Here is a 26020-nt window from a genome sequence, read left to right as displayed (position 1 = left end):
ACAGATTTTTGTCTTAAGTAATTACCTGTGAAGTAATCTGCATTGTATGAAACTGTGTAGATACACACACTCCCTTTCCCTGTGTGGTAATCTCTGTTTTGTATCACTTAAATTATAACCCACAATTGTGGTAAAGGTCTATTATTCCTTTAATTGAGGAGATTAAAAGCAGATATATAAAATCACAATGCAAAAAAACAAAAACAAAACTTCTCACAAGGCCCTAGCTACAGTGTCCTTGTGGATCTCCTAGCTCTGACAAGGTGGAATATTTCCAAGACAGGGTATGAGCTGTTGACTCTTTCTTTCTAACAGGGGGAAGGACCACTTGTACTTTGCAGAGAACCCCAATGCAGTAAAGAGTTCTTTGTGTGGACTACAGCATCACCTTAATTCAGAGCCAAGTTTAGAGACTGTATTGCTGAGAGGCAAAGCCCCACAGAAGCAGATGTCCCTCCTTAACAGTAATGAATTTCAGCCACAAATTAATACAGTCACCAAGAGTCACAGTAACTCATTCATCCTGTCTTCAAACAACCCCCCTACAAAGGACCTTCTTTCAGGTATGTATCTATCTGTGACCTAAGGCTTCACTGTATTTATTGTGATTACTCTGCTTGTTAGCCCGCCCACAAAGGAAAGCAAGACTTCTCTGTGAACCGAATAGCCAAATAAAAGTGTGAGACTTGATGCCATCCAGAGTCTTATGTAAAGGCAGCTCTACTAAACTTCTAGATGACTACTAATTAGATGTTTTTACTTTAAATTAGTATATGACAATTGTGTTTGTGGGGTATAGTATGTTCAGTGTGCATATACAGTAGGTAATGATCATATCAGGTTACATCTATCATCTCAGACACTTATCTTTTGTGTTAGAAACATTTAAAATGTCCTTTATGGAGTTGGTAAGATAGCTCAGCTTCTCCCGCCAAGCCTTGCTGTGCTGAATGTGATTTCCCCTCCCCCCACATGGTGAAAGAAAGAATTGACTCCTGCCGGTTGTCCTCTGACTTCCACACATACAGGTGGCGTGTACTGACCTCCCACTCCACTGCATGCACACACACACCATAGTAATGTCCTTTATTAGCTATTCTACAACATTCAGTTGTCAGTCACAGTTATTCTGTGATGCTAGAGAACACTAGAAATTATTCCTTTTTATCAGCTGCACCCCTGTCCCCACTGGCCATCCCCCCCCTTCCCCATTTTTGTTAATTTTTTATTGTCTGTTTAGGGATCATCTTTCAAGCTTCCACAAATAGATGATAGGAAATTTGTCTTTCTGTGCTTTATTTCCCTTAATGATGTCCTCTAGGAACATACTATTTGTTCATGTGCACCTAAGAACTTCTAAATTAGATTGCTACATTGCATGTTTGGATATGAGGGTAAAGCTTTTCTTATAGAAATGTATTAGTCCTTACCTGTCCCAAATAATTTAAGGCAGCTAGAATAGTACCAAATTCATTTCACATTCTAAAAACTGTTATTCTTCACAGGGACATTTAGTGTGATAGCATAAAGTGATCTTTATTGCTTAAAACTGGGAGTTAAATTCTATTTTAATATTTACAGTACTACAGAATACACAAAGTAGAAGTCTGCTCATTTGTATGTTACTTTTCTCAGTTCTGTGATCAAGTATACCTGATAACGTTTGTATTGGATTATGGTTTAAGAAGGAATACTGTCCATCATGGCACTAGGAACACGAAACAGTAGATTGCATTGGTTCTGCAACAGGAAGTGGGGTCAAGGCTATAGAAGGTCAAGATCTGCCCTTAGTGGTCCACTTTGTCCAGCAAGGAAGGCTCCATTCCAAGTTCCACCGCCTTCCACCAGCTGGTGACCAAGTGTTCAAGCACACGAGCAAGCATTAGGAAGACATTCACATTCAAACCACGATAAAAGGCGAGTGGGTGCAGCCTGTATTGCTTCAGGTCAGGGAACGCTATGCTGTTATTATTTCTGTGACATCAGGAGCATGTCAGGAATGTCTATCCACTCCCACTAATAATATTTCCAAAGGAGTATCTGTACCATTTATTATATTATTATATAATATTATATATAACATATGTTATTATAGAAACACTACTTGTTGTATGCTATTATGTGGTCTTGTATAGTTTGTGATGATAGGGAATAGACCCAGGACTTTCTGCATACGTAACATACACTCTACTAATGAGCTATGTTGTTCATATCTTTTATCTGAAATGTCTTAGGAATCCTAGTTTTTAAAAATGTACCCTAGGGCTAGATGGTGATAGCACATGCCATTAATTTCAGCAATCAGGAGGAAAGGCAGGAGATATCTGTGAGTTCAAGGCCAGCCTAGTCTACAGAGTGAGTTCCAGGACAGCCAGGGATATACAGGGGAACCCTGAGTTGAAAAAAAAAAAACAAATAAAAATATATGTGTGTTTGTCTGTCTTTGTGTGTATCTGAGTTCGATCCCTGAAACTCACATAAAGGTAGAAGGAGAGAACTAACTTGCCCTCTGACCTCCACATGCCCACCATTGCCACTATGGTCTGCACTCACACATATGCACCACATGTATACACACAATAATAATAAATACATTATACCCACATGCACACACACATGCATACACACTCTAAGATTATGAGCCATTGACTTTTAATTTAAAGAGCCCTTTGACAAGGAAGAAAATTGTCTACAACACTTAACACTTCATCAGCTTCTGCCAGGACTCTTGTATGTACTTGCGCTTCAGGCTTTGAGGAAGGTATTTATTTGGTTATTAAGAAGATATTTATCCAACACCTACCAAATGTCTGGTGCTTTTCTATATATTAGGGATGTAGCAGTTTTAAATTTTCTTTAAAAAGAGTCTGTCTTAGGAATCTGCTATTCTAGATGGGAAGACAAGCTGGATCAATAAGTACTATATGTTAGAGGGTGGTAATGGCAATGGAGGTAAATTAAGAAAGGAAGATGAGAGGAGAGGATGCTAGTTTTTTATAAATCGGCAAAGTAAGATCTTGTTAAGAAAGTAACAAATGGTGCTGGAAAGATGGCTCAGAGGTTAAGAGCACTGGCTGCTCTTCCATAGGTTCTAAGTTCAGTTCCCAGCAACCACATGGTGGCTCACAACAATGTGGCTCACAACGATCTTTAATGAGATCTGTTACCCTCTTCTGACATTCGGCATACATGTAGGCAGCATACTATATACATGAAGGAGGGAGGGAGGGAGAAAAGAAAAAAAGGAAAGAAGGAAGGAAGGCAAAGAAAGATAGGAAGGAAGGAAGGAAGAGAGAGAGAGAAAGGAAAGAAAGGAAGGAAGGAAGAAAGAACGAACGAACGAAAGAAAGAAGAAAGAAAGAAAGGCTCTAAAGGGGTCTAGACGCCTAACTCAGTAGTAGGACAGTTGCCTAGCATATGTGAGGCCCCACAAGCACCATAAGAAAGAAAACAAAAGGATGCAAGTTCCTTCTAAGGAGAGTCCCAGGAAAAAAGAACACCAGGAAAAATTTAGCCTGAAGGAAACAGCTGCCACCCACTGAGTGTCACTAAGTTACATATTCGTTCCTTGCCAAGTATTTTACACAGAATCTTATCACATAAGGTAGAGATGGTTAACCTCACTTAATATTTTTTGCATGTATTTATTTGTGTTTGTGTGATTTGTGAGTGCAGGCACACGAATGCTATGGCACATGTGTGAAGGTCAGAAAACAACTTGTAAGAGTTGGTTCTGTCTTCCAACCATGATGGTTCTGGGGATCAAACTCAGATAGTTAGGTAGCTCAGCAAGTACCCTTTCCACTGGGCCAGCCTCATTTTAAAATGAAAACATGAATAGTTAAGGAACTCCTGCCCTGTCAAAAATGGCAGACTCCTCTCAGCTTCAGTTCATCGCTGCCTTAGGCTTTAAGGCTAAGACCCTCTGCTTCATCTTACTATGGATTATTATCTACGTGGGCCTACCTGTGTGTGTGTTTTTTTTAAGTTAAGACTATGTTAAACAACTATTCAAGCCAAGCAAAATAGACCAGGCACAACCCATGGCATAGATTGCTAGTATGCCTTTCCATAAGAGTTACTAGGATAAATGGATTTAAAGATGAAATAAATCTAGGTGGTGGTGGTGCACTCGGGAGGCAGAGGCAGGTGGATCTTTTGGAGTTTGAAGGCCAGGCTGATCTACATAGTGAATTCCAGTATAACCAGAGCTACGTAGTGAGACCCTGTCTGGGAGAGGAAGAGGAATAAGAGGAGGAGCAAAGTAGAAGAAAGAAGACAAAGTGTGGCTCAGTGTGATAGTCCAGTGTACAGTAATAGGAGAGGAACCCTTCTGCAACTGTAAATTGCCAGGAATGGACTAGATGCCTTCTGATAGTCCTCTAACGTATTTGATTCAGTGATCAAATATACAGTTGGATATGATTTTTTTTTAATAGGGCTTAATAGCCGAGGCTGGCCTCAGACTTACTATGTAGCTAAGAATGATCTTGAATACTTTGTTCACCTGCCTTAGATTATAGACTTGTGCCACCACACATGACATGGATGTGGTCTTTAAATGTCCCTTCCAGCTGTATGCTTCTGAGAGACTAAATATCAAGTCTGGATTGATGTCACTAAATAATGATCCTCCCAGTTTTTGCTGTACTATGTTACACCAGCAAAGAGGGTGTACAGAGCCAAGTCAGTCAGCTCAGCTGGGGTTTCTGAAATACCAACTACACCTTGTACCTAAGAAAACTTTAGAATGAATCAAAGAGAGTCGGGAAACACCAAAAGCGCTATATACTCCTTTAACACAGTGGATCTCAACCTTCCTGATGCTGTGTGTGACCCTTTAGTGCAGTCCTCATGCTGTGGTGACAGCCCAAACCACAAGATTATTTTCATTGCTACTTCATAACTGTAATTTTGCTACTTTTATGAACCATAATGTAAATCTCTGTGTTTCCTGATGGTCATAGGTGACCTCTGTGAAAGGATCATTTGACCCCCAAAGGTGTTGACCCCACAGGTTGAGAACTACTGCTTTAACAGGTCTGTGCCCATGGCATCTAGGAAATCAGTATGGGACCGTTGTCCTGAGTGCCATGTTACTGTGGGAAAGAGTCCTTAAGATGAAGTACAGGCAGTTGTTGGGACCAGCTTCTCAAGAGCTCCAGACATTCCTATTGTCAAGCTGGAAGCTTTGAGACCATTTTTCAGAGGGTGACTTTTTCCACAGTGAAACCAATTCAAGGCCAATATGTGAAGAATTTGAGCCCTGATTCCTCTTCCTTGTTTACCCTAATATTTATTTCTTTTTTACAATCTACCTCAGGAAAGTATGTAGGTAACCACTGCCATCCAGGTATCTGTGACTGAGTAAATTATTCTTGATTGTTGACATTCTCAGAGAAATTTTTATACTCACAGAAGAAAAAATAAGCTCAATTCAAATATCAGAAAGCAAAAATAAGGGGAATTGAGGAAATCAGAAGGTACAGTAAGATATTAATAACTAATGAAATAATTATGATTTGGTACATTAAAGTTGTCGGTACCACTGTTCTCATGCGTTGGGGCATTTATTAGGTAAAGTAAGGGTCACTTGTAACAACAGTAAAAATAGACTTATCACAGTGATAAATCTAAGAAATGAAATGGCAGTTGTGAGTCAAGCAGGTAGAATATGCAGTGTAATCAACAGTAGATAAAGGGCTGTTTTATGTTCAGAACAGAGCAGAATAGATTAGGATTTCATCACACTAGTCAGAATAGCACACAAATTTAAACTTAGGGAGTATATATTCTCCATTTAATGTTTTTGATTGAAATTTCAGAAAGTGAAACCACTGACAAGAGGGTACTTACAGTGCAATACAGGTATCATATGTGTGTCTTGAACAGGTTACTCATCTTCTCAGAAGAATGTTGAGAAGATCCGGTGAGTTAATACACATAAAATAGTGAGAGCAATGCCTGCCAATGGTTAGGGGTTAATAAATGCCCATTGCTGTTGTTACTTCTGTTATTATCTAAGGGATGGGGCAACTTTTACCTATCAAAAAATCGGAAGCCTTGGGTTTCATCTGTTTTTCCATTATCCTGCCGTGGGACCTTAGATGAGTCATGGACTTCAGTTTGACATTTTTCATTCATAAAAGTATAAATTTAGAATAGATTGTTACAGGTATGACTGGTTTTCAGAAGTTTAGGTAGCAGTTTAGTTGCCAGTATTTTGGGGGTAGAAATATTGAAACTCTTATAAATAAGAGAGTCAGAATAAGGTATCTGGTTATGAAAGTGAATCTCATAGGCCTCATTAACCTCATTATGGGCAGACAGCAGTTGGGAGAGTTGGGAGGCTGGGACACATCAGCTCCCACAATAAGATCAGTCTCTCTGGGATAGAGCGTTCACTCATTGATGTGACATCTAACCACATGGTAGAAGCCCAGTAAACAACAGTTGTTAAGTGAACATCCTCAAGGAATTCTCCGACTTATGGAAGAACAGACACAAAGGCCACTGCAGAACCTTGTGGCAAGTCACCCATAGGAGAACAGGTATTGTGAATACTAGAACCCTTCCTGCTGGATTTCAGATGCTTTCATTTTCTGTTCCTACTGCCTTCAGCTCTGTTAGAACAAGGCGATAAACTGAGGAATGCCATGCTGATTTCTGCAATGAACTCGAGCCCAGATACTAGCATGCTGCTGGACAAAGCTCCTCCTCCTGTGCTGGAAGATGCTTTCAGATCCTCAGTGCCGTAAGTTAGTGACAAACACACACCCCTGTAGCTCATTTCTTCAGTTGTTGATTTACCTTGCTTTTTGTTGTTATGAATGGGATAATCTTGGAAATGTTCAGCAAATAATTCTTTTTTTTTTTTCAACCTGGGTGGTGGTGGTGCACATCTTTAATCCCAGCACTGGAGAGGCAGAGGCAGGTGATTCTCTGAGTTTGAGGCCAGCCTGGTCTACAGAATGAGTTCCAGGATATCTAGGGCTACTCAGAAAAATCCTTTCTCAAAAAAAACATTAATAATAATAATAATTCTTTTTCTTTAAATTTATTTTTATTTCATTTGAATTGGTGTTTTGCCTGTTTGTACGTCTGTATGAGGATGTCTGATTCCCCTTGAACTGGAGTTACAGACAGCTTTGAGCTGCCATGTGGGTGCTGGAACTTGAAGTTGGATCCTTTGGAAGAGCAGCAAGTACTGCTGAACCATCTCTCCAGCCTCTCAGTAAATAATTCTTAATGTGGTGAGACTACAATAGAAGGTACTTAGAATCTAACACCTAACATTGGTGCTTGCTAAATATATAAATGGATAAATTCTTCACTCTCTAAACTGGAATGCTTATATATGAAATGAAGATATTTTTTTCTCACTTCAGAAATGAAATGAGATTCTGGTGTTGGGAAGAAATTTGTACAGTGAAAAGTTTTATAGACATTTAAGGGAGAGAAGCCTAAAAATGTCAAATTTTCTAAGTCAGACTAGTACCTTCTCTTTCTTAGCTTGATTAGGATTTAAATTTTTCCCATCTGTTAGCCATTCATGACAGAGTATTTTTCACACCTTGGAACTAGGAATTCACTTAAAAATCAATTTAAAGACCACAGTGGTGACCACCTCCTCCCCTTGACTGAGAACATGTTTTGTCAAGATGACATAAAAGTGGACACCAGAGCCATACAGCTGCTGTTAGGCAGGTAAGTGCTTTTATCTAGCTTTCTTCCATTTAAAACTTCTTTCAATTCATTGAGTACTTTGTTAGTAATACTTCCTTGGCCTGAGTCCTCCCCTTGTCCTTAAACTAGGGCTGTTTGCCTATTAAGTAAAGAGCCAGTGTACAGCCCTTCCTTCTAGCTTTGCTCACAGAATGGCCCACAGCCCACCTCTCTGTCCGTGCCTCCCCATTGTCATCATCTGTGTTAGCTGCTGTGATGAAGAGAGCATGACTTTTAACTAGAGTCAAGGTGAAAGTTGAAGTTTTGCTTAGCAGTTACTTCAGCTTGGAAAAATTTTGGAAGTTTTTTTTTTGCAAACTGCAAAATTTCAGTGAGGTTGAGAAATTATGTATATAGAGGAGTTAGCATGGTGTTAGCACATAGAAGTTTGGTTAATTAGTAATTAATTGTGAATATTGTTAACACGTGCACTAAAAACAGACTCATGTATTGTCTCTTGAAGAACTACTATAAACAGTACTGTCTTGATATGTTACACATGTTACATATACACAAGAAACATTTTTAAGAATGCACAACTTACTTAAGGTTTGTTTTTTTGGGGGGGGGGTTGTTTGTTTGTTTTTTAAGAGAGTGTCTAATGTAGCTCAAGGTTGCCTTGAGCTTGCTATGTGCTATGTAACTGAGAATGACATTGAGCCCTGACCTCCTGCCACTGCCTCCCAAGTGCTGGCACTGTAGGCATGCACCACCATGCCTGGCTTTTGCGCTTAGTTTAATTTGATTAAAATTTAAACTTACAGGAAAGTGGCAACAGATGTAACCTTTTGGTCCTTGTATCACCAATAGGACTTTGACTATTACATTAAAGAACTTGAACTTCATACTAAAAATCTAAAAATGGGGTGGATATCAAAATAATCTGAGTGGAAGAGTAAAAAGATCAACCTGCTCACACTAAGAAATAGGAACGCATTTCCTTCCCAGTGGAGGTGGGAAGAGAAGAAATTAAAGTCAGATCACAGGCTTGTATAATATCAGTTGTAGAAAAAGGCAGAGAGCCAGGTGGTGGTGGTGCACACCTTTAATCCCAGCACTCGGGAGACAGAGGCAGGTGGATTTCTGAGTTCGAGGCTAGCGTCATCTACAGAGTAAGTTCCAGGTTAGGCTCCAAAGCTACAGGGAAACCCTGTCTCAAAAAACCAAACAACAAAGTTCCAGTTTGTGGTGTTTCAACCTCTTTTACTTGACCGTAATGACTGCCGCCTGGCCTGGAAGGTAGTGTGGCTGTCGGTGTGCTTAGGAGTCAAGACGGAAGATAAAATAAGTCCATGGGATGATGAACTGCCCCTCTAACTTCAAGCCCCTTGTTCCTTCTTGACCGAAATATAAACCATCATTTCAGTGTAAGACAATGCTGGAACTTTGTTGTTTGATTTTCTTTTACTCCAGTCACGTGTAGGAACACCAAAATATTGTTTATTTTACTCTTTTGGCTCTTTGGTTCTTTACTCTTTTGGGGGGCCCACCACCTAGTACCCAAAATCCACATGGAGGCTTAATCTTACTTACGAATCTCCAGCCTTAGCTTGGCTTGTTTGTAGCCAGAGTTACTTAAATTATCTTGTCTACCAATCGCCTCTGGACTTTTTCGTTTTCTTCTGTATATCTTACTTTCACTTGCTCAATGGGTGGCTGGCCCCGTGCGTCCTCCCCTCTTTGTTCTCTTGCTCCTTCCTTGGTTCTCCTTCTATTTATACTCCCTTCTGGCCAGCCACCTGTCCTTTCTCCTGCCTCGCTGTTGGCCATTCACCTCTTTATTAGGACCATCAGGTGTTTTAGACAGGCAAAGAATTACAGCTTCACAGAGTTAAACAAATGCAGCTTCAACAAAAACAACACATCTTTACATGGTTAAACAAATGTTCTAGAGCATAAAGAAACGTAACACACCTTTAAATAATATTCTACAACAGAACTTACTCAAAACATCCAGCTCTGCCCAATTGTTTTATGATGAAGCCAGTTATTAAGGCCTTCCTGGCTCAACTTGTGTTTTGAACTTCTAGTCAACATTTCAGGGCCTGGATTTGAAGACATGAGAAGGCCTCCAACATGTACAGAAAACAAGAGTCAGTATAACATTTAGAAGAGAAAGAGAAGGGGAACAGTTGCGGAATGTTTAACAAAAAGAGAAAATATGAAAATAAAGTTTAAAATTAAGACCATTTTCAGCATATTCAACATCTAGATAACTATAATTTCAGAAATTATGTTTAAGAAAAATAAAGAAATAGTGCTGAGAGTGCTTAAGGCTGAGAAACAGACAAAATTTAGCAATACAGTAAATCATAAGCAAGTTAATTAATTAAAATAAATCATAGTTGCAAAAAAAACAGTACAGAGGACTACATACTGAACAGTAGAGATCTCTGTAAATCTGTATGCAGAGTAGGTTCAGGTAGCAAACAGCTAGGATGGACAGCATAAACCCTAAATAAAGCTATATATGGGGCTGGAGTGATGGCTAAGCCGTTAAAAGCACTTGCTACTGTTGCAACCTGTGTTGCTCCTAGCACCTACATGGTAACTCAGCCATCTGTAAGGAAGGGTCCAGAGAACAAGTACACATTAGGTACTGTCTTAATTAGGGTCTTGTTGCTGTGAAGAGACACTGTGACCATGGAAGCTCTTAATTGGGGGTGGCTTACAATGTCAGAGGTTTAGTCCATTATTGTCATGGCAGGAAGCATGGTAGCATGCAGGTAGACATGGTGCTATGGCGGTAACTGAGACTTGTACATCTGGATCAGCAGCAGCAGGAAAAACAAGTCACACTTCCTCCAACAATAGTGCCATTCCCTATGAGCTCATGGGGGCCATTTTTAGTCAAACCACCACAGGTGAAAATACATGCATGCAGGTAAACACTCATAAAATTTTTTACAAATACATATTTTTTTAAAAAGATGTTATATAAATGAATACCAAGAATATTTTCAAAAAAGGGGGCAGTTTTTGTTAGCGAGATATCTCAGCAGATAAAGACACTTGGCACCAAGTCTGACAACCTGAGTTCTGTCCCTGGAGCCCATGTGGTAGGAGAGAATCATTCTTACAAGTTATCCCATGCATGGAAATGATCTTTCTCTCTCTCTCCCCCCCTCTCGCTCCTCTAAGTAAAGGAAATAAAACTAAAAAGTTTTGAAGTAATATACAAACATTGTCTCATTTGAAGGTAATGATTGTGCACTTTTTTTTGTAGAAATTAACAAGAATGATAGCTAGATTGAAAAAGAAGCTGAGAAATAATAAATTAATACATGAGTCAGTGATGAGCATATGGTATTTAATAATATTATTGCTTTATTAGTAATGGATGTTCATTTAAATATTGTTCAGTTCACTAACATTAAGTATTAGTTACTATAAGAGAAAAATAAGCTGAATTTTTCCTTATAGTATGAGTTACTTACATTTGTACTTCCTCAGTTTATAAACTTGTACTATTTATTTGTTTTTGTTTGTTTGTTTTGTTTCTCGAGACAGAGTTTCTTTGTGTAGACTTGGCTGTCCTTGAATTCAATGTGTAGACCAGGCTGACTTTAAATTCACAGAGCTTACCTAGTTTTATAACCAATGTAAAATTAATCATGTCATAATAATTCCAAAATACATGTGTTTGTTTAATTGAAGAAGCCGATTTTGTGAATTAGCTCTTTTTTTCACAAAAACATTTACTTTAAAAAAAAGTGATAGTTACTATTTTTTTTTTCTTCCAACTAGAGCACGGGTACCACAAGGAGCACAGCTGGACCTAGGTTAGGTTAGCCATTTCTGTAGCAACCATAGCACATAATAGGTAGCCAGCAGACACTTGCTGAGAACACAATGCTTGTCAGTCAGTAGTGGGTTTTGAGTCCTAATTGACATCATCCCAAGAGGGGCAAAATTGAGTTGGAAAAGGACACCAGTAGTTTGTGGAGAGTGAGTCCTTCTTTCGCTGTTAGGAAGTTTTGCCAGAGGTTGGGGGTGGAGGTGGGGGAAGTGGGTGATAGTTCCACCATTAAAATCTTTGCCTTTGTTTTTCTTGTCTCCAGTGCTGAATTATCCCAGGGTCTTTTCTGGAATGGATTAGGATCTCCTCCAGACTCCCCATCTCCTGGGAGTGATGTGTACTGCAGCAGTGACCTGAATGACCCTCAGTATGACCAGAGTCTCCTGGAGAACTTGTTTTACACAGCACCCGTAAGTCATCGCATCTGAAGCTCTGCAAATCGGGGAACGCAGCATTAGCAGTACTCGCAGGAAGCTGTTTATTTTACATACAGCTTATTTAATAATGATGACATCTAGAGAAGAAAGTATTAGTTACAGAAAAGAGACAGGCCTAGTGACACTTTATTTTGTCCCAAGAATACGTAGCAAGTGTCATAGCCAGAATCACATTCAGATTTAACCGCGTCCAGAACCTTTGTTGCAGTGTGTCATATGGCTTTGTTGGAGCTAATACGGGCATGCTTCGGAGCCCGCTCAGTGTCTATTCAAAAAAGTCTAGAAACATTTCTACTCACAGGTGGCATAACCCTCTTTGGGCTTGTAAAACAGGGAATTCTTTTCAGGCAGTTCTGCCTTATTCCAGCCTTTTTATGTCAAGCTGTTTGAGGAGTTGCTGGTTTAGCATCTTCTAGACCAATGGTTCTCACCCTGTGGCTTGCAGCCTCTTTGGGGTCATAGCAGATATTTACATTATATCGGTAGCAAAGTTACAGTTATGAAGTAGCAATGAAAATAATTTTATGGTGGGGGTCATCACAACATGAAGAACTTCATTAAAGGGTCATGGCATTAGGAACCACTGTTCTAGATGCTATAAATAGTGAGTTAGTCGCTTTTCACAAGTAATCCTGGAGATTGTTATCATACTCCTCAAATAATTGTTTGTTACCATACAAAATACCTGCGGTAGGCTAAGAGAGATTTATGTGGCTCATAGTTCAGAAGGTGGAAAGTCTAAACAGCACTCTCAAAGCTCTGAGAAAGATCCCTGTGGCTACCCCATCTCATGGCATGTATGAAAGAGGGATCACATCACCAAACAAGAAGTCATGGGAACCGAGGTCTCATCATCATCTCATCCTAAGAACTTTTCCTAACAGAACTGAGGATCTCTTTCCATGAGGCCTGACATCTTAATGGTCACTGAGGGCCAAGCTTTCAACATGAAAAGCTTTTAGAGGACACACTCTAATCATGTTCAGACCATCACACTTCTGATTTTCCCTTTTTCTATGCCAGGAAAAAAAGTGCCTGAAACACAAGGTAGTTTATTCTGGCCTGGTAGTAAGTTGGGGAGGGCTGCCAAAGTTGAGATAAAATGGGGAAAATTACATGATATTGTCAAGCAGGAGCATAAGCAGGCATAAAAGGTTTTAACAGACTTGAGAGTTTTGAAAGGCAGAGAAATGGGCTGTCTTAAAGCAACTTGGTGAGGAAAAGACATATTTCAGCTTACAGCTCACAACTTACATCTTCTATCACTGAGGGACATCAGAACAGGAACTCAAACAGGGACAATGGAGGAACACCACTTCCTGACTTGTTTCTCATGGTTCCTTCAGCCTGCCTTTCTATACAACCTAGAACCACCTTGTAGTGGTTGCCTGAGCCCTCCCACTTCAATCATTAATCAGGAAAATGCCCTAGAGGCCAATCACAGAATAACTGACCAGCACATGAGTATAGAAAGGACCTATGTAGGAAACAAAAAGGATGTTGGAAATACACTTTTTTTTTCTAAGTGGTGCTGGTGATTAAACCTAGGGCTTTGTGTGTGTGAGGCTCTACCACTTGGCTGTAGTCCAAGTCCGAGAAAAGTGTGTTTAAGTACTGCAAGGAATCCAATAAAGTAAATGAGAGTTTTTCAAGAGAATAGGGAATTTAGCACTGGCCTAATGTATGCAAGGCCTTGAGTTTGAGACCCAACACAGGGAGGAAAATTAGCTTGTAGAATAGACTGGCACACTGTGACCAGACTGAGAAGCTTTACATGGCAGTTGAGGTGAAAATGACAGGGTTTTAACCAAATGGGGAGCAGAATTACAGGGCAAGCAGTTCAAAGCAGAAACAAAACTTTTGGGGTCTAGAGAGAGACAGAGAGAGACAGAGAGAGACAGAGCAAAAGGTGGATGTAGCATCAAGAAAAAGAGAGCTTGAATTTGAAAGAGTCTAGCTGTTAGGATCCCAGGACTTCCTGCCTCAGCAGTCATCACTGGTAATTGTGTTACATGTGGGATAAAGAAGAAAGGGTCTCTTTACTTCACACTTTCTTAACCAGTGTCCTATGTGCTAAGGCCTTTACATGTTGTTCTTCCAGTAATCATGAACTGTGCCAAATGTTTTTAATTCATTACTTCAGTTTAATTCTTTTACTAGACCCATGAAACAGTATTTTCTCTGCCTTACATACCATGAAAAAACAGTTTATATAGTTAAATACAAGGAATTTAAATACTTAGACGTTAAATACAAGGAAGCTGGTCTGTGGTGATACACACCTGTAATTCCAGCACTTGGGAGTCTGCGGCAGGATCCAGGGTTCTAGGCCTGCCTGGTTAAAAAGCAAATTCAAGGCTGCATAGTCAAGCTCGGCTTTAAAAATAAAAACGTTGTAAGCTGTTGAGTGGCAGAACTGGAACCCTTGTCCAAAACTTCTGGCAGCATACCTGTGTTCTTTTGCTGTCCCGTTCTTTAAAGCTCTAAGCGTGGCTTTGGAACTCCACCCGGCTTCCCTCGCTCATCTTCCGGTTTGGCCTTTACTCATTGGCATCTCCATGCTGGCATCCCATCCCTCCTCAAACACCTCAGCTGCTCTTGTACCTCCCTACTTCCTCTTTCTGATCCTTCTGTGTGAATGTAGAACTGTTTTTAGCCATCTAGTAAACTGCATTCTTCAAAAGGCCCTCTATGAGGAAACCATCCTGACTCTCCCAAGAATGTCTTATACATAACCTTTATTGTGCATCTTTGGTGCAGTTCTTCATAAACAGGTGTGTGTACCATTGTTATTAACCATACAGCAAAGACAGTGAATAAATGAATGTTCAAAGGGCACTAAATAATCCCCCCATGCTATGCGAGCAGAATAACTTCAGAAAGTGTTGATGCAGACAGTGAACCAGTTGATCGTGAATCATCAGGAAGATCAGGGGTTTAACTTGTTCATGTTCTGCTCCAGAGACAATGTTTGACATTTCTGATATTGGGTACTAAATCATCACCGCTTAGAAATGCTTGCAGTATTATTGCTGTTTGGTTCGGATTCCTGGAATTCCAAGCCCAGTTTAATAACCCAATTTGTATTTGCCCTAATTTATTTTAACCTATAAATCTACTTATATTTTGTGTTGTTGGAAGCCCCTTGTTCGTTTTCTAGCTTCCCAGACTCCTGAAATAATCACACAGAAACTGTATTATTCATAATACTGTTTGGCCAATGACTTAAGCATATTGCTAGCTATTCTTAAATTCTAAACTAACTTATCTCCATTAATCTATGCAGTACCTCGAGGTCATGACCTACCAATAAAGTTTTGGTAGGCTGCAGAGGCGTGCCCCCGCCCCCCACCTAGCTCTGTTCTGCTAAGCCACTGGCCAAAACAGATTTATTCATTAACCAATAAAAGCAACACATAGACAGAAGGACTTCCCACACCAGATTTTGGTTGTCTTTCATCTGACCATTTTTATTATAATGTTTGTTTTGTTTTGAGTCAAAATCCCATTATGTATCCCTGGCTGCCTGGTACTCACTATATAGACCAGCATGGCCTTGAGCTCCACCTACCTTTGCCTCCCAAGTGCTAGAATTAAAGGTGTCTGTCACTATGCCAGGCTTCTGTATTCATTTTGAAAAGCAGCCATCAAAGGAAAACCTATGATCAAAAAGCTTTCTACTTTGATCTTTGAGTAAATTTGTCCTCCTTATCATGGGTCAACAAACTATGTGCCTAAAAATGCTGAAGATGGAAACGGGAGGAGACAGACTTGAGTAACACATTGTGAACACATTGTGTGTTAGATACTGTTTGCCCTTTACAGTCTGAAGCCAAATAGTCATAATGCCACCTCCTCTGTTTATTTTGCATTTTGTAATACATGAGGCCAATTTAATCAGTTACAGTAGATGCCTTTTCTCAAAAATAAAATTGAGGGGTTTTTTTTAGCTGATTTCTTCTTGAAGACAATTTGTGAAATAGTCATTAATTTTTAAAAGCAAATTTAAAAACAGAATGAATAATTTAGAGCATGGATAATGGAGGCAAAGACAGTCTTTGTACCCAGCTAGGTGACATTGTAACAACCATTCTGCCTCAAACTATGGTAGAAAGACAGACTTCAAAAATCATAGAAATCAAAATGTGGGTTCCCCTCTTAGAGCTGGGAATCACAAACAAACTTCCTGGTGTTTTCTACCTGTAAAGACAAGACAAGGCACCTGGTAGGAACATGCTGCATACTTGGCTACATGTCCAACTCCTAGCACAATACTGAACACAGCGGACAGTCAGTCCAGTGGTCTCCCTGAGCACTTTCCTGTCTTCTTGTTTACTCTGAATGGACTTAGAGCTTATCTTTGAACTGCAGATTGTTCTTGTATAGCCGGGATCAAGATGGACTATATCCCTGCTGCCATTTATCTCTTTAACAGAATGTTGTCTTTGAAAAGAAATTGCTGCTTGCTTTGGGAGAAACAGTGTAATTGCTTCCCCTGAAGTTAGCATCTTTCAATGCCATACCTTCTGTTTATCTTCCCCTAGAAATCTGAAGTCAGCGCCAGTGACTTCCTCAGTGAGGATGAGAACATGGAACCTTCTAAAACAATGAACCAGTCCAAAGCCTCCGGCAGATCTAAGGTGGCAGGGTCAAGTGAGCACAAGCTGAAGAAGAGGGCAGCTGGCAAGAAAAGCAGGTGAGGCTCATGAATGCTGAATGCAGGCTAAAGTGGAGCAGGAGCATTGTCGCAAGGGAAATAGCCTGGATTTGGCCAAGCCTGCAGAAGTGCTTACATTATGACAGCTCATTTAAGGATTTCAACCCTAAAATGCACAGCTCAGCAGGCAGAGTTAGGTGGATCTCTGTGAGTTCAAAGCCAACCAGGTCTATGTATTGAGTCCTAGGACACCCAGAACTACATAGAGAAACCCTGTCTCAAAAAGTTAAATAAATAACAAAATAAAAGGTGATGCTTGACAAGATGGGTTATGAAGAAAGCAGAATAGTGGGTGGTGGTATGTCTGCTGTGATCATACCTGTATGGCAAATGTGAAGAGGAACACACAAAATGGCATGGTAATGAGATTAGGATAGTGGGTAAACTAGAAGAAGTTACACTTCCCTTCTAGAAAAATCTTATTCTTTAACACCCATTCCTATACTTGTATGGATATAAATCTTACAGTTAAAGAATATTTTTACATAATTTTAGATGAGAACCAGATCTGATCATAAATGCTGTTTCCAATCCCAGCATGGAAGTTAGAATCAGGAGAATTGGGGGACGGTGTTCAGGCCATCTTGGACAACATAGTGAGACATTGTCTCAAACTAAAACAGAGCTGTTCCTACTTACCTTTGAAAAGAAATACTCACTGCTTGACCTCTTTCCTCCTGTGCAACTGGATTGTTCCCAGTGGGTCTCTAACTCATGCCTACCTGTCTGTGAACTTACAGAAGTATGGTTGACGAACAAGTGTTCTCAGGACATACCCCAGCGACATCACTAAGTGTGGATAGACTGGCACTTCTGGGTAGAATACATTCTGTCAGAATCATCATTGAAACAATGGGCGTCCCTCCAGATAGTCCCCATGTGACACAAAACAGAAAAAGCTTTGCCGGGAAACCACCAAAGCCAGCAGCAGCAACAGCAGCAGCAAAAAAGCGGTATGTCTAAATAGGAAAGCTGAATGGTTCTTGGGGAAAGTGTGGCTGATAATAGGAAGGGTATAACTGTTTTTGATTTCTTTTCATGTATATTTTCAATCAGTAAATTGATTCGAAGTTCCCAAGAATGAGGGTAAATTTAGAGTAAAGAAAGCTGGGGTAGATGCCGTTTTTTCAGCCCTTACAGCAAAAGACACAGGCACCTAAGATGGTTATCTGTAGCATAACACCTCAGGGGCCAGAGAGATCGCTTACATTGGAAATACTGCGGGTGCTCTCAGAAACAAGCTCCATCCTACCTGGCAGATGGTAAAAGACTTGAAGAATGAGCTCTAACTGACCTCTGAGGCCATGCAGTCCTGGAAATAGGAACTTCAAAGATAGAGAGACAGAAAATAAATCTACTTTTTGTTTGGTTTGGTTTTAGATTTTTTTCTTTTTATGTGTATGGGTGCTTTGCCTGTATGTGTACCACATGTGTACGTGATGCCCAAGGAGGTCAGAAGGGAGGAGAGCACTGGACTCCTGTGGATGCTGGGAACCTAAGCTGGGTCCACTGCAAGAGCAGCAAGTCCTCTTAACTGCTGAGCCACCTCTCTAGCCCTTATTTTGTTTGTTTTTAATCAGTTTTTTTCCCTTCCAGCACTTTCTTTGTGGAGTATCACTTTCCTGTGGGCTTTTCCAGAAGTGGACCAGGAAAGACAGCTTTGATCACTGAGGTTGTGCGACTTGCCTCCAGTAAGGTCGCAGATGGAGGTAAAAAGCGAGCTGGTTTTCTGCTGATCACTGCCTCTGACCAGACTGCTAGAATTAGAAGTGTGTGCCACCACCCATGGCTTGGTTTTTGCTTTTTAAAATGGTCTCACTATATAGACTAGACTGACCTGAAACTTTAGTCATCCTGCCGTTGTTTTCCAAGTGCTGGGATTTCAGGAGTGTGCCACATGCCTAGAAGGCACTGTTTATAGTAATGTCTTAGGGTTACTATTGCTGTGATAAAACACCATGACCAAAAGAAGTTGGGGGGTGGGAGGGTTTATTTGGCTTATATGTCCATGTCTTAGTCCATTGTCAAAGGAAGTCAGGACAGGAACTTAAACAGGGCAGGAACCTGGAGGCAGGAGCTCATGCAGAGTGGCTTGCTCCCCATGGCTTGCTCAGCCTGCCTTTTTATAGAGCTCAGGACCACCTGCCCAGGAGTGAACCTACCTACAATGGACTGGGTTCACCCCATCAATCACTAATTAAGAAACGACTTACAGGCTTGCCTACAGCCCTATCATACTGAGTCACTTTCTCAGTTGAAGGTCCCTTCTGTCCAGTGACTATAACTTATATTAAATTTACATAAAACTAGTCAGCACAAGTGTAAAATGTTTTGTTTTTTATGTAATTGATTTTATCTAATTTTTCTAATTTTTTTCTTTTGATTTATTTATTTATTTATTCATTTATTTATTCGAGACAGGGTTTCTTTGTAGCTTTTGGAGCCTATCCTGGAACTAGCTCTTGTAGACCAGGCTGTCAAACTCACAGAGATCTGCCTGCTTCTGCTGGGATTATAGGCGTGCACCATCAGATTGCAGTAGAATTCAGTCTGTTCATTAAGAACTACTACACCCAGAGTCTTTCTATTTGCCCCTCAGTTGACTTCCTAGTACCCAGAAGAGGTATAAGTATTATCCTTTTCCTGGGTACAGCAGCCAGAGAAATTGATCCCCTGGTGACTCTTAGTTCCTGGGCACAGGCCTTTTTGTGGGTGAAGACCCACATTCTGCTTAAGAGTAATGAGAAGGCTAGAGTCAAGAATTGAGATTGCCAGAAACAAACAGAGAAGAGTAGGTCAAATCTGGTGATTTGAATGAATGAATGTTCAGTACCAGATTCTCTACATAACTCGACTGTTGGTGAGCATTCTGCAAACCTATTAAAGATGCTCAGAAATGAATGGCCAGGAACATCATCTTTCAGGTGACATGTAACTGAAGTAATAGGACTGAAGTAAGCTCATCTTTGATTTGATTCTCAGATTTCTTATTTCATAGATAAAGCTCCATTACCAATGACCACAAACTAAATACTGCTATCACTTCATCCTGTTTACAGTAGAGATTCCTGTCTGCTCAGAAGGCCTCAACTCCACCTGATATGACTAACTAGCATGAGTAGTTGATACTCTTTCTGAATGACAGCCTGAATGTCTTGTCCGTTAGCCAGAAAATTTGTTTGCTTTTATTATTGGAATTTTAAGTATTGTTCTTCTATAAATTCATTTTCCCCTCATCTTCCCTCTAGCTAATCTCCTTTTTCTGTTGAGCCACCTGATTTTCAAAAACAGTCATGTTTGCCAGGCCATAGTAGCACACACCAAGCAGGCAGATCCCTGTGCATGCCAAGTCTACAAGTAAAACCTGATCTCAAAATAAATAAACATTTTAAAAATCACAGTGTCTTGACCGCAGTGAAATTATGTGGGTAAATCTCCTTTTATATCCTGGTTCACCTTTGATGATCTTTCTCATAGCAGATCTAAACAGTAGAACCCGCTTATCTTCTGCTACTATACCCAGCTTTTCTTCTTGTCTCTTCCTACAGCCTTTGACTTTATAGTCACACTGAATTCCTGCATGAATGTGAGAAGGGCAGGTGGAGTCAAAGCATGTATTAATGATGGCTGTGGTTGGTTGTGTGACATGTGACTGTTTCCCGGTTCTCTTTCACAGTGGTGAAATTCCAGCAGCGATTTGTGTGTCCAATAGAGTTTGGTGGCCCAATGATAGAGCACTGGTGGAATTCTAACCTCACCTTCCAAATTTATGCAAAGAAAGCCCCACAGAAAAAGGTAAGTTATTTGAGCTTTATACCAGGCATTTTCCTAGATAAACGAGATTTCTGGGTTCAAATAATACAAATGTTACTATGCTAAATACTCTCTGCCAATACACTGTCAAATCTAATAATTATACCAGCTTTGTGAATTTAGTATTTTACCACCTTCATTTCCTAGAAGACGAACGTGTCTGAGATTCCCACTCTAACAAGCAGAGCCAGAGCAGCATGCAAGTTCTTGGTCTGCTCTGTTGATATGTGACACCCCCGCCCCACAATGGGTCATGACCCATAGGTTGAGAACCACTGCTTTAGATGTTTAGTTGTTTCTAGGTATTAACTACTTTTAACACATGCAATTTGTGTATAGTTTTTAATATGTTGTTGTTTTTCTAGTGTAAATTCCAGAAATGGAATCACTGGAGCAAAAAATACAAAGCTGCTCATAGTAACTGCCAAATCTCCTATATGAAGACATGTTGGTGGTTTATTTTCCAGCCTGTTCAAATGACAGCTTTGTTGTCTCAATAGCATATCACGTGTGACTTCCTCAGTCTTACAACATTAGTCAAAGAACCTTACTGTAGAAAAACTAAATTTTAATAGAGAAAGATGCTTTTTGTGGCTTATAAAATCCTCTGTAATCTATATTTTCTAGGGGAAATTAATGAAATCCAAAAGGGAAAGTAAAAACTGGCAGGATATGGTGTTGACTGAGGTTTCTGTCCCTCCCACTCCCACAGCTGTTAAGTCCCAAAGAATTACACAGAGGTCTACATTAATTATAAACTGATTGGCCTATTAGCTCAGGCTTCTTATTAACTCTTATAACGTATATTAGCCCTTAAGTCTTGCCTGTGTTAGCCACGTGGCTTGGTACCTTTTTCAGCGAGGCTGTCACATCTTACTTGCTCTGTGTCTGCAGGCTGAGCTTTGCTTTTTCCAGAATCTCCTGTACTCATTGCCCTGACTACACTTCCTCCCTGGTTGTCCCGCCTATACTTTCTGCCTGGCTAATGGCCAATCAGTGTTTTAATGAAAAATAATACAAGTGATAGGATAAAAGACCATTGTCCCACAGCAATATGGTGGTAGCATTATTGGTCACATCAGAGTGGAGCTTTGTACTTCATAAAGCACTATTCTCTCACAAGCCGCCATAGGCTGTCACTTCAGTTAAAGTCCCCCGTGGCTCCTTCTTAAACTTTTTCTTTCCTTATTCTATCAGCCAGAAGCCATTGGATCTGCATCTCTTCCTTTGCGAGCTGTCATTCAGTCCGAGCTGCTTTCTTTCAGTAACCAGCTTCCAGTGCAGCAGGAACATGGTTTGTCTGCACTTGGCCCCCTCCAGGTATGTGGGTGTACATCCAGAAAGTCAGGGCTATCTCCTGAGCATAATATATAGCTGCAAACTGAAAATGAAGGGCTCTGCAGTTGGGAGGCTTCTGTTGAAGAGCAAGAGTGCCTTGAAGGCAGTAAGTACGAACAGTAACGCCTGGGAGGAAGCAGGAGATGGGCAGACGAGCCTCTCTGAGGAGCCAATGTCTGAGGTGATAGCTGAAGAAAAAGAGAAAAAAGTAAAAGCACATATAAAAGCCCTAAGGATTGTTACCGCGGGATAGCAAGCAAGAGTCAAATGGTAGAAAACAGAGTTATACACACTGGTAAGAGTGAAATTCAGATCCTTTTAGGTCAAGGCAGTGTTTATTTAAATTTTGGCCTTGTGACCCCAGGAAAAGATGTCAAAACATTAGAGTGACATCTTATTTTCATTTAAAATATTGCTATGTAGAGAGTGACAGGGAAATGAAAACACTGAAACATTGGCTCTGAGAAGATGCTGGGTGACGACTTAGACCAGATTTCTGGTGTGCCTGCTGGCATGAATTCTGAGGTGTCTTAGAGAAAGAGACCTTGTCCAGTGTTAGCAGCTTCAAGATGTCTTGGGTAGCAGGATTCGCATATGTGAATTCCATACAGCTTTGTATGATATCACATTAGGTGTTCTGGTTTGAGTTTTGAGACAACTTTCACTATGTAGTCCCGGCTGGCCTGGAGCTCACTATGTAGTACAAGCTTCCATTCAAACCTGAGTCCTCCTGCCTGTTGGCCTCCTAAACACTGACCACCATTCCCAACTCTAGTTTTTCAGATTTTGAAATTTCCATACTCATGCCCTAAAATATTCTCTTTGTTCCTAATGGCCCAAAGGATAAAGTCCAAGGCTTCAGTGTATTACCTTCTTCGTGCCTCACTGCCAGTAGCCAAGTCAGTCAAATCCAATACAGGCATGTCTAGCCTGTGCCCAACAGGTTCATGATCCAACACAAAACAATAAACTTCCTTAAAACATATGGTAAACTTACTTAAAAAATTAGTAAACTTAAACATGGGAGGCTCTGTTTATTTATCTGTTGTTTGTGTTTGCATTGTATCTGTTACTCATCTGCATGATTCTCAGTCATGATCCTATAGATGTCAACCCCCTGTGGTGTTGGTGAAAGGTTGGACATGAATCACTGAAGTGCCACGCTGGTTCATGCCACTGTTCCCAAACCCACCTTATTTTTGAAAAAATGCTCCCCGTGTAGCTCAGGTCGACCTGAAATTAATCATCCTCATCCAAGTTTTATTTTTCACCTGCTTGGTCCATTCTTGAGTACAAAGTTTAAAGTCTTCAAAGGATAATAAATCGGATCAATGAGCTTGAAATTGTTTCTGTCCTTGCCCTACACCAGTGATTCTCAACCTGTGGGTCATGACCCTTTTACAGGGGTCACAGATCATATATATATCCTGCATATCAGATATTTATATTGCAATTCATAACAGTAGCAAAATTACAGTTATGAAGTAGCAATGAAAATAATTTATGGTGTAGGGCCACCACACCACGAGGAACTGTGTTAAAGGGAAGGTTGAGAACCACTGCTCTACATGGTGGGAACTGAGAAGTACTAGACAAGATTGACACTTGACTAAGAGAAAGAACTTGGCTATGGAAAACAAATTTCAGAGAAAAGCAATATGCAATTCATTCTTCTATTAACTAGTGACCACTTCTGTTCTTCCCAATCATTTCTTATCCTGCTGCCTCTGCTTGCTTTTTTTTTTTTTTAATTGAGGCAGGGTCTCATTGTAGCTGGCTTGGAACTCACCCCCCCCACTTTCTCTTCTCCCTCCATATCTGCATAAATATGTAGTGTAAATGTACACAAATATGTAGTGTAAATGTACACACATGAACATTTTCTGAACTATTTGAGAATAAGTTATATCAAACCTGTTCCTATCTAAGTCCCTTCATGTGGATTCCATGTATTTCCTGAAAAGAATATCATATCATACATAGTACTCGAGCTTAAAAAATCAGCTTAGCATGAGTGATCTACAATCTATACTAATTTTACCATTTGTGTCAATACTTTATTTTTTCCTTTATAGTAGTTTTTTCTAATGTTTTTATTTCTTTCTAATTCCCTTTAAACTGAAAGGGTTCTTTAGCCCTTCCTATTTTAATATTTTAGTAATTTTTAAGATAAGCCAGTTATTTATTTTGTAGACTGCCCCTCTACTGGTTTACCTAAATATTTTTTATTTTGTTTCATTTTTTGAAAGAGGCCTTCAATATATAGTCTAAAATTCTTGATCCTTTACTTCAGCCTCCCCAAGTCCAGGAATGACAGATGTGCTCTAACTAACTCAGCCTCAATCATGGTTTTAGGATAATTATAAAATGGCAGTTTCTTTTCTGTTGTTGTTTTTGAGATAAGATCTCACTATGTAGTCCTGGCTGTCCTGGAACTCACTATGTAGACTAGACTGACCTCGAACTCACAAGGCGTCTGCCTGCCTCTGCTTCTCAACTGCTAGGGCAACACTTGGCTTAAAATGGTGAGTTCTGGCTTCATGTTCCTTGTGCTTTATATTTTTATTTTTATCCAGTTTTGGGGAAAAAAAAGGTGTGGAATTGGAGCTTTATGCCCATTATGTACTTACTCTACCACAGAGGTATCCAGCTCTATGAGCATTTATTGATGGACATTGTTCTGTATAATGGTAAAGAGAAGTTAATTTTGCACTGGTGTGAACTGATAGATTCTTACCTTATTCACTAGGCTATATGATCTGTGTCAATTATACATGTCTCCATCCTTTTCTTAGCATTTCCTTATTTTCCCTTACAAAGTGATTTTACAGGTCATCATAATTGGTAAATAATCTGCCTGGATCCTCTTAGTCTGGGAGGTTGACGTATATGTCTGTTAGTATTTGAGGATGGATGAATGTATTCTTAAGTTTGCTGTCAGCTCCAGAATTCTGATTCTAGTTCTATGAGATATTCTCACTGACTCTTCTCCTTTTGTCTTCTAGGTCACCATGGAGCTTGTTTTAGGCAACAAGGATTTCACTGGTGTCAGTGCTAAGTTAAGCAGCAGCACCCAACACACTCCACGTTCTGCTGCTACCGGTCCAGATATGGCACGAAAAACACTCCAGGAGATGACCTGCACCCAAAACCCACAGAACTCAAATCAAATTCATGAGGACACTGCAAGGAAAATACAAAATTTAGTGCTTCCTAACCCAAAGTCAGCAAACCCTGTATCCTCAAATTCTCCAGACGCCATGACTGTGCCGCATCACAACTTAGTGCATCAAACCAATGGGTCAAGCAGAGAAAGTGCCTTACTGTTACATGTGCTGTTGATGGTGCCAGACGGGAAAGACTTTGTTTCTGGGGAGCCGGAGAAACCACCGTGCAATGTGTACTTAAAGTGCAAGCTCTTCCGCACAGAGGAAGTCACCACGTCTGCCATCTCGTGGGGCACGGCACAGCCTGTCTTTAATTTTTCTCAGGTAGCTTTGTATGTTTCTTGTCCATTTGTGGTTTGTGGGGGCAGGAGACAGATGTATCTTAAGTGTACTCTGCATCCTGGAAGAAGCTTTGGCAGCTGTCTGGTGTGCTCTGTTGTCGTAGGACTGATGGTGCGCAAAGTTTTGATCTCTGCTTGTTTCTGTTGTCTCTGTTTGCCCAAGTTCTAGATTCTCTTCCTTTCTGCTTCTTTTAAACGTATCAGGTAAAATCTCAACTCCCCAGCTTTCTCGTGTCTCTAAGTTCTTCAGTTTTTTTAGTTATGTATTTCCTCTCTTTTATTCTCTATTTTAATATCCATCTCTTGATTCTTCTGTAGAATTTAGTTCTTTAGTGCTGATGCGGGTTTTTTTTATGACACTGATGATTGAACCTAAGACCTTGTGCGTGTTAGGCAAGTCCTATACCACTGAGCTACACCCACAGCAAGCCACTCTGGTTTTTTTCCTGACTTAGCAGCTGATCGCTTTCAGTCTTAAGACCAAGAGAAAACCTAACTTATCTTCCTTGGGAAGGGTTGAGTACGTTTGGCAGGCAGCCTTCCATTGGGAAAAGGTGGAGGCTGCAGCACACTCCCCTTCCTCCTTCTCTAGCTTTAAGTGTTAGGCTCCCACAATTAGAATTCTAGTCTCTCTGTTCTCCTGTGGACACATGGATTCCCACAGCTTCATCTTCATTCTGTGA

General features: G+C 40.3%; 1 protein-coding gene across 8 annotated transcripts in view; it reads left to right on the top strand.

Annotated features, from left to right (window-relative positions):
• C2cd3 (C2 domain containing 3 centriole elongation regulator) overlaps nt 1-26020 on the top strand; it is a 98621-nt gene that overhangs the window by 17524 nt on the left and 55077 nt on the right. For 7 of the 8 annotated variants that reach the window (XR_014999550.2, XR_014999549.2, XR_014999551.2 and 4 more), the window contains 10 exons: nt 316-563; nt 6622-6754; nt 7585-7707; nt 11787-11934; nt 16506-16657; nt 17419-17631; nt 18275-18387; nt 20355-20473; nt 21689-21811; nt 24835-25320. Coding sequence is in view for 5 of the 8 variants with exons in the window: in XM_048435022.3 (XP_048290979.3) it covers nt 316-563; nt 6622-6754; nt 7585-7707; nt 11787-11934; nt 16506-16657; nt 17419-17631; nt 18275-18387; nt 20355-20473; nt 21689-21811; nt 24835-25320 (1858 nt within the window). In the remaining 3 variants the exon portion in view is untranslated. The remainder of the gene's footprint in view (nt 1-315; nt 564-6621; nt 6755-7584; nt 7708-11786; nt 11935-16505; nt 16658-17418; nt 17632-18274; nt 18388-20354; nt 20474-21688; nt 21812-24834; nt 25321-26020) is intronic. The other variant, XM_085682879.2, reaches the window with a different exon arrangement.

The sequence above is a fragment of the Myodes glareolus genome, chromosome 24 (genome assembly GCF_982192425.1).
Source record: "Myodes glareolus chromosome 24, mMyoGla1.1, whole genome shotgun sequence".
Taxonomy (NCBI): domain Eukaryota; kingdom Metazoa; phylum Chordata; class Mammalia; order Rodentia; family Cricetidae; genus Myodes; species Myodes glareolus.
This window is presented reverse-complemented; position numbering and strand designations above follow the sequence as displayed.